The following is a 9,376-nucleotide window of genomic DNA, read 5'->3' on the forward strand; positions in this document are numbered from 1 at the left end:
GTAGCAAAAATTGCTGTAAATTCCTTCTGTTTTTTCATATTATTTTACACATGCTTTTGCATTTTTTCAATATCCAGTCTTCCCTTCTTTCTGCTAAAAAAACACAGAGTTGCATTTACAATAGTACAGGCAACTGCTACACACAGAGCTGCTATTGGCACTGTTACTGCAATGTTGGCACCGTTATTGTTGCCTTGATGATCTAAAGGCACAAATGCTTTTGGAGGAAGGAACCATGCAGTTTGGGCTATATTAGACATTTCTGAAATCAAGTTGGTATCATCAACAGCACGTATAGCAAAGTACATTATGGTGCCGTTTTCTGTTACGAAACTTTCTGGTTTAATTTCAAATGATTCTTCTCTACCAGCTTCCTTAGGTATGAGATTAGAGCAATTCACAGAAGTAGCACGATCAAAGTTATTCCTTAGGTCCAGAAGATTTTCACTGCTTTTTATTATGTAGTGATCAGCTAGAGGGAAAAAAAGCATGTTAATAGCAAGTAAATATAAATGTTTTAATATCCTTGCTTGCAGTGACAGTATAGTAATTCTAGAGCCATTTTATAAAAAGAATGTGCTAATGATTCCTGGTTTACTGCTGACTATTGCTCAGCATGGAGGGTTGGCAAGTTTGTTTCTAAGCCTTACTGTCAAAGATCTATTATGGCTGGGTCTGGGAACTCCTTGATTAAAAATTGAAATTGAATGTGCCTTAAAGATATTATTTCACCAATACTCCTAGCTTTGTGCAGATCTGTGCAAAATGTAGCTGAATGAGAAGCTGTGTTGTCCAAATACAAACATAAGATGAAATGGCAATTAAAATATATGTGTAGATAGCAGGGGCAGGCCTTGCATCTGATCTGTATTTTCTCTCTTAGCACAAGGTACGTAGTGAGGTGGGGTTGGTCTCTTCTCCCAAGCAAGGCAAGAGGAAACAGCCTCAAGTTGCACTGGGGCAGGTTTAGATGGAGATGAGGAACAATTCCTTGCCCAGAGGGTGCTCAGGCATTGGAACAGGCTGCCCAGGGCAGTGCTGGAGTCACCGTCCCTGCAAGTGCTCACACCCCATGTAGACAAGGCCTCAGTGCCATGGGCTAGTGGTGGCCTTGGCACTGCTGGGGAGCAGTTGGACTGGATGAGCTTAAAGGTCTTTTCCAACCTGGTTGATTCTGTGATTCTATGACTCTAAGGTTTTGATAGTAAAAACTGTGAAAGACACAAAATGGTTCTCTCATTTATAATCAAAGAACTGGTAGTTACATTGCTATAAATGTGTTTGGTTACTTGGCTGGGGTGGGAGGGTGTTCTGCTGTTTCTATTTCAAGTCTGTAGGTTTTCAAGGCTTTCCTCTCTTCCCCTCTCTTGCTCTTATGAATATCTTTACCTCTTTAGATAGTAGAGAGCTGTGCATGTTATCCTTGGCTCCAGACCAGTGCAGGACCTGCTATTTTAAACTATAGTGCAATAGCTTTAGGATAAAAGTTTTTTGACATAGAGTTGCTGAATAACAATGAAAGAAGTTGAGGTTTGGGTTTTTTAGGGTTTTTTTCCTTGTGTGGCTGGTTATTGAAAATTTTGGATAAATGTAAGATTTTCATCTGAAACTGTAATCTGCATAACTGTACACTGTAGATTTTAACATACAGTCTCTGGCTTATGCAAGGAAATGCTTGTACATTTCATCTGGAATTAGTTTTCATTTTTCCTGTGCAACAACCTTAAAAGGAGTATTTTGGATAGAACATTACTGCATATCTGTGGTCCTTCTGCGTCTTTGTAAAGAGACTAAAGCTTTGTATTGCCCACGTTGGCTGAGTCTCTTGTCTGAATTATGCACAGACATGGACTAAGACTTATTGCTAAAGTCTCTAGTGGTTGTACTACAATTTTATTTATTTGATTTGTGTATAATATTCCTTGGTTTACTTGTTGGTTGTTTGGGGGGTTTTTTAACATGAAAACCAAAGAGAACTAAACCAGGTACCATGCAACAGGGTAACTGTCGGGTTACGTTTTCAGGTAGGAAAGATGTAGCCCTCACCCCTGAGTGGTGATTCTGAGGGTATGTCCTTCCAAATAAAAATATCAACCTCATCTCACAGAAATGTGATGTCTGACTCACCTTTTCCGTTGTCAAAGTCACCTCCTGGAGCTGTCCAAGACAACACTATTGTTTTGTTTTCTATACGAGCATGAAGGTCTGTAACTCTACAGGGCGGATAAATAGGAGCAGGATCTCCCATATTCACTACAAGAGAACCTGTTGAGATTCTGCTGAAACTTCCCAGCTTGACTTGGATTTCTTTATCAGCAGATTCAGGTCTTGGTGCAGTCATGTAAATTTTACCTGTTTAAAACATATTTCAGCTTTCATCGTGACAGAACTCTGAATTGCATTTTCTTTTCATTGTTATTATCTCTTCTCATCCTGTAAGTTTTCTTTAGCTTATTCAAATAGTAGAAATTAGTGAAGTAAAGACAGAAAATAAGGTGATCTCAGGATTCTCAGCATAAAATTCAGGAAACCCCAAAACCAGACAAAGTCCGACATGTGTAAAAATTAGAAATGATGCCACCAGTAAAGCAGGTTTCAGATGTTGGTGAGCCAAGGCTACAATAAGATAGTTTCATCCACCTCTTTACCCATATTGCAGGCCTTAAGAAAGTTTTGGTTATGCAGACTATACTTTGTGAGGTTTTAGACAATTTTTATGCTGATTTTTCTGAATTTCACAATGTAAAAGTGTAAGAATATTAAAATGTGATAACTTCTTTTGAGCATTAAGATGAAAAAGTACTAATCAATGAAGAAATCTCAAAAGCTAAGATTTCTAGGAGCAGTAGTTTGTATACTAATATTGCATGCTGAACTTATTTAGCCCAAATCTCCATTTTAAAGTCTCAAGACGGATAGATTTGAAATTCCTGTTGTGAGATGCTGAAATAGAGATTCTGAGCAATATTTATCCTTCTCATAGCTGTATAAGAAAGTAAGAAGATAAATAATTAAAGACAAGATTTTACGCTATTCCTGTACATAGGAAACAGTAGTTGGAGCTGGTTTGTTTTGTTTGGGCATTTTTTTTTTATTTTTTTTTTAGTAATATGACATCTTTTAAGATAAAATGCTACTTTTGTGAATGTAAATGATCTCATTTGCTAAACCTTTACACACCCCTACATACAAATCAGGCAAAGAACTGTCTATTTCATAAACTCTCCGTACCATTTTCTCTGTAGCCTGGATTATGCGAGGCTTGATTTTGCTTGAGGCTAAGTCTGGTGATTGCATTTCTCCCATGGGCCTTCACTTTTAGACTGTATCTTCCACTGCCTTGTAAAGAAGTAAAGTATCTTGAGTAGATTCCATCATTCTTTATCATGTCAGCACCTTGGTATAGAATTATTGAGAATTAATAACTCAAAGTACCTGCTGGTAAACAAGGTTATTTTTGCTATTCATATATAAATAGGCACTGCTATTTAGGAGGCACTGCTGGCTGCTGCCGAACGTACAAAGCTACAGGCCTACAGCAGTGGTGAGAGAAAAGAAAGAGAGGAGATGAAAAGAGATTGAGGGATGCTGAATGCCAGGAATGTCTTACTATTGCTCCAAGAAAGAGTATTCTTGAAAATAATAATAACGCAATTATTTAACATTAAAAAAAAGAGATAAAAGTGCAAGGTCCTGCAGCTGGGTTGGGGCAATATCAGGCACAGCTACAGGTTGGGTGGAGAAGTGATTCAGAGCAGCCTGAGGAGGACTTGGGGGTGTTGGTCAATGAGAAACTGCACATGAGCTGCTTCAGTGTCACTTGAGCCCAGAAACCACCTGTGTGCTGGGCTGCATCAACAGGAGTGTGAGCAGCAGGTCTAGGGAGGGGATCCTGTCCCTCTGCTCTTGTGAGACCCCACTCGCAGCACTGTGTGCAGGGCTGGTGTCCTCAGCATAAGAAGGACATGGAGCTGCTGGAGCAAGTGCAGAGGAGGCCACGAGGATGATCAGGGGCTGGAGCAGCTCCTGTATGGAGACAGGCTGAGAACATTGGGGCTGTTCAGCCTGGAGAAGAGAAGCTGCTGGAGACCTCAGAGCAGCTTCCAGTGTCTGAAGGGGGCTACAAGGATGCTGGAGAGGGACTCTTCATCAGGGACTGGAGTGATAGGGCAAGGGGTGATGGGTTCAAACTGAAACAGGGGAAGTTCAGGTTAGATCTAAGGATGTTAGATCTAGATGTGAGGGTGCTGAGTCGCTGGAACAGGTTGCCCAAAGAAGTGGTAAATGCTCCATCCCTGGCAGTGTTCAAGGCCAGATTGGGCACAACCTGGTCTAGTGTGAGGGTTGGAACTGGATGATCTTAAGGTCCTTTCCAAATCTAACCATTCTGTGATTCTGAAGCTAACGTTTAGTGAACTAATTTTAAGACTGAAGTCCAGCTTCATAGAATATGAGATGGACCAACAAAACAGTTCATTTTCTTTTTAGCTTGCCTCTTGAGGGCAGATGATTACATGAAGTACACTTTCAGAAGGTATATATGAGCAACATAACCTCTACTATGAACACTTCTTCTGCTTTCACCCTCAGTAATAACACAGGAAAGAAAGTGGAACAATTTTGCAGATAAAGATGTTTGTTAAAGGTCTTTGTTTCCCTCAGCAAGAACAAGCTTTGTAGCTTACTTCCATCCTAAACCAGTAGGATTCTCTGAATCCCTTTTCATTTTTTTCTTGATATAGTGCATAGCTGTGCCTCAGCCCTCAGTGATAAATCTGAGGGGAACTTGCAGACTTGGATTCCAAAATGCATAATTGCAAATGTTCTTACTATGTATACGGAATCTTACCTGCGCCATTATCAAGAAGTTCAAGGGTTACTGCTACAGCATCATCCTTCTCAATGGTGGCTGTCACAGTTGCACCAAGAACAGGCCAAAACCCTTGGCTAACCTCTGCATAAACAACCACTGGATTAAATGCTCTATTTGCCCTGTTCATGTGAGCTGTAGCAATCACAGGAGCAACATTAAAACATGCTGGTCGAGAGATAGCTGTTACTGATATGGCTTGAGCTGCTGTATGAACATTTTTAATATAGAACTGCCAATCACCCACCTGTAAATAAAATACAAAAGTATAAAAACTGATGAAAAAGCTTCATGTTCTAACAGGGCCATAATAAAAAAATAATTAAAGAAAATCTGTATGCTAGTCTATAGGGAATGTTAGCTCAGAAAATGTTGAGTCTTTACCTCTGCAGTGCCATGTATATGGAGTCTAGCTGTGTAGGGGTTTGAATTATCAATTTTAAAGTCTGAGCTTCCATATTCTTTTCCTTTGGGGTCCCTCAGGAAAAAAACTGGCTGAGACAGGTTCCATGCAATGCTGAAGGAAGTGTCGTTTCCCACAGTTTTGTCAACAGGCACAGTAGTATTCATCCATGCAGACTGCTGAACAACTAACTCTTCGCTTTCAAGCTGTTGTTAGAGAAATAAAACTTGTCTTATTGCTATTTAGTAAAGTAGCATTTAACATATTTTCAGAGTGATTCCTTGTCCATTACACAATATGGTATCCACTCATTGCTGACTTAAAATGGATTAGTCTTGGAAGGGAGAATTGAAAAGCATTTACGCCTTTTGGAAACTACTATGAGAAAAGATCCCTGCTTAAGTATTTCTAACTCAGAGTTATATAGAGAAGATGGGAGTCTTTCTAGTTCTGCTCTCTCTACCTACAGGAGAATGAAGAGCTATTTTGCCAGCTGTTGAATGAAGACAACTAATAAAATCCCAGGTTCACTTTATGAAATGGCTGCTTGCATAGTAACATTGATTTCAAGTGTAAAATTATGGTAAACAGAGTAAGTTATAGTCTTTCATTTCTGTATCTATTTATCTGCCTATCTAAAGCATCGTGCCAGTAAGCTGTATTTCCACTGCAGTTTGTCTGCCTCAAAATCCTGAAAAAGAAAGAAAATGTCTCCACATATGACTGTAAGGCTTATGAGTGGAGAGGGAAATAAAAATAGAACAGAGGACAATATTTAGAAGACAGATGTAAAGAATATTTCCTTTATTCAAATTGAAATGAAATTGTGCAATTTCCTCACTCCTATTTTATGAACAATCAAGTCCACAATTAAAAAATACCCTGGCATAAACTTAGTTCTTTTTCCTTGTATAGGTGGGACAAAAGAGTCAACTAGAGGCAGTATAACAACTCAAAACATCCCAGACCCAATTTTCCAAGCTACACTAACTGCTGCTTATAATCAAGCTGTCTTTGTGAGGGGTATATTTTGGATAAAACGTAAGACCAGATCTGTGTTAAAATATTAACAAAAAGAGGAATGCATTGCTAAATTCTAATTAACAATTGTCCTAGATTAAAAGTCTAAAAGTTTATATATTACAATTATACATGTGGCTTAGGAGAGAAGTTGTATTTTTAATTGTATCTTTGTTGCTTAAGTTAGACTGTGAAAATGCTCTAAAAGATAATGTTTCAGATAGGAGTGAACTAAACATCCAGTGGGATTTCTGATTGCTTTTCTCTCAAAGTCTCTTGGACTTTGAGTTTTTTGAAATCAAGGATTATATAAGTTACGAAAATCGTGTATTTATTTCATTGAAGTGAAGTATAGGAGTTCACTAAGAAATATCCTTGGGTTTTTTTCCAAATTGAGCCACAGAGCACATTAATGTCTAAATTCATTCAATTACTGATCATCTCAAAGCATAGGAGGAAAAAGAAGTGTTGAAATTCAAACCTGAATAGATTGTTTGGAAATATCTCCATTTCCTGATGTAATTGCAGTGAACGCATCAATTAATTTGCTGGGGACAACTCCATCTTGAGCACAAAGCTTTAAACCTCCTGAAAGAGCAAAAGAATTAGAAACTCTAATTTTGACTCTGAAATTGCTATGTTTTATGTGACTTCTGGTGCTGAATGTTCTACTGAGGCAGCCAATTTGTTACAAAATCAAAATGTATCTTTTTATTAAACTGTTAATGCATGTGTCATGGTAAAATCTGGCTTGAGCAATCAATTATTTTTATCTCTCATTGGTAAAGATGCAGGATGTCATCAGGTACAGCATTTTTAGACTTCTAATGCTTTTGGAGTCACACATTATCATTTCAGTGAAATTCTGCTCTGAAATACCTCCGTAGGAAAAACACAGTAGCATCCCATGATTTTTTACTCTTAAAATCCAGATTGTCTTTATTTCCAACCATGAAGTTTAGATCTCTTTGCATGCAGTCTGAGTTCAAGCAGCTCTAGTCCATTGGAAGTTCTCATGCTAGTGCAGGGCTGTTAATGAGTGCCTTGTGAATATGGCTTCATACTGTTCTACTGAGGCTTGTGCCTCACCATCTGCACTTCAGATTGCAAGTCTCTCTCAAACTAGGATCATACATGCCACACATAAACTGAGCCATCACTGTGCTCCCAACTCACAGGTCATCCCAGAGTGGGGGAGTGACTGCTGAGCCCTGCTGAGCCCTGGGGAGCTGCCCACAGCCCCTCTCCCCTACCACCTAACGCCTCTCACCCTTGTCCCTCTTGCACAAGCTGATGTGAGGTGTGCAGGTTACATCAGGTGTATGGCTCTGTCTCATGAGAGAACACATGGAGTCATATGAGCTGGAGGAGGTCTTACTTGAGACATCTATTTAGTAACTTTGCAAAACTGACTTTCGTTTCTCAGCAGGAAAGGACCATCTGCGTTCTTTCTGCCTCACAAATCATTGTTAATAAATTCTCCATAAGGGGAGCTTAAATAACAAATTCTGCCTTAAAATACAAGCCAGGACAGAATTAAACTCTGGACTCCACTATTGTCCTTGTTGTGTTGATCTAATGATGTTGAAGAGTATAAGGGCGTTCCAAGTTATTTAAATTGCTAAAACAAGTGGATTGTACTCTGAAAATGCACAGCATGTGCACCTTCAAATAAGAATCTTTATTCACTGTATTTGTCTGGAGTCAGCTTGCTTTCTAGTTCCACTGAAGAAGTTCTTATTTTTCCCTGGCACTTGCACGTGCAGTAGCATGAAGCAACACCCCTATGGATAGTTTTCGAATGGTTGTTTTCACACTAATTCTTCAGCTACGCTTGCTAATGACAAGGGTAGTCACTGTGCTTACAGTTTCCTAGCCAGTGCACTTCAGCTGCAACAGCTGGAGAAAATCATTATTCTTTATGTACTAAAAGATGCTTATAAGTAAGCCTCTAGAAAGTTCTAGTCATTGCATGTAATGCCAGAAATAAAACTCTAGACATTTCTTTTCATGTTATAGAACAACATCATAAGAAAATCTCTTTTGTCATAGGGTATTGTCATGTTTTAAACCAAGACAGCTCTTAAAGGATAACTATGGATCTGAAGAGTTCTGTTTGCTTGCATTAAAAAAAGCCGCTCATGATAATAAAATTTCTTTTAAAATTAATTTGTTTTAGAATTCTACATTGAAATCTAAAATTCCAGACTGATGGCATTGCTATGCTTTTACATTTTCATACTTGAACATGCCAGAGAGCAATTTTTAGACTATTTACCTGTTAGTTCTGAAAGCTTTTCTAGATTTTTGTCTGCCTGTGGCCCCAGTGCAATGGTGTGAACTTTAGTCCCACTTTGTTTCACCAGATTAAAGCAAGCTGCTATGCTTGGGTCCTCTCCATCCGTCAATAACACAATTTCTGAGCCATATGTAGTATTCATTTTATTTGCAATTACCTGCATCAAGAAAAGAATTCATGATATAAGCAGCAGAATAATTCTGAGATACTAGTTTATCGCAGAACACAGTCCATGTTATGTGTTTGCAGCTGTTAACTTCAAATATAAGACAAATTTATTCTTTAGTAAGTGTTTGAGTTTTTACCTAACACTAGAACTATTACAATAGTAATTCATGCAATTGATATTTCAAGCTCTAAATGCTCGGATTAGTGAGTGTTCAATTATAAATAGTGAATATTTAATATATGCTTTCCTGGGGCAGGAAACTGTCCCAGATCAAAGATGTCAAAAGCATTCTGCCTGTATATGCTTTGCTGGTTCAGGGACTGGATATTTAAGGGCATCATATTAAAAACTTCTGTCAGCTAGCTGTCTGGAACTACTGTTTATTCTCCAGTCAACATTTCAGGAGTAGAGAAGGACAGACTTCTGCATAAGGATGGACTCTGAGGTAACTGAAGGAGAGGCAGAAAGGGGTAGGAGGCAGTCAAGGAGGCCTTTGTCCTGGATGTTCCATCCCTATCTGGTTGCCAGTCATCCTTCTGATATCACCCTGTCCTGAGCCTCCTCTCTGCCCTGGAATCTCAGCCACCTCAGAAGTCTCATCCTTCTCTGTACAAT

The 9,376-nt window shown here is 38.8% G+C and overlaps 1 protein-coding gene across 1 annotated transcript in view; it reads right to left on the minus strand.

Annotated features, from left to right (window-relative positions):
* Nucleotides 1-44: 44 nt before the first annotated feature.
* LOC104408740 (epithelial chloride channel protein-like) overlaps nt 45-9,376 on the minus strand; it is a 17,226-nt gene continuing 7,894 nt past the window's right edge. The window contains exons 8-14 of the mRNA XM_010018440.1: nt 8,572-8,749; nt 6,775-6,881; nt 5,255-5,479; nt 4,850-5,117; nt 3,232-3,396; nt 2,128-2,352; nt 45-472 (exon numbers count right to left, since the gene is read on the minus strand). Of these exons, the coding sequence (XP_010016742.1) occupies nt 45-472; nt 2,128-2,352; nt 3,232-3,396; nt 4,850-5,117; nt 5,255-5,479; nt 6,775-6,881; nt 8,572-8,749 (1,596 nt within the window). The remainder of the gene's footprint in view (nt 473-2,127; nt 2,353-3,231; nt 3,397-4,849; nt 5,118-5,254; nt 5,480-6,774; nt 6,882-8,571; nt 8,750-9,376) is intronic.

The sequence above is a fragment of the Nestor notabilis genome, unplaced genomic scaffold, assembly GCF_000696875.1.
Source record: "Nestor notabilis isolate BGI_N333 unplaced genomic scaffold, ASM69687v1 scaffold787, whole genome shotgun sequence".
NCBI classification, from domain to species: Eukaryota; Metazoa; Chordata; class Aves; order Psittaciformes; family Psittacidae; genus Nestor; species Nestor notabilis.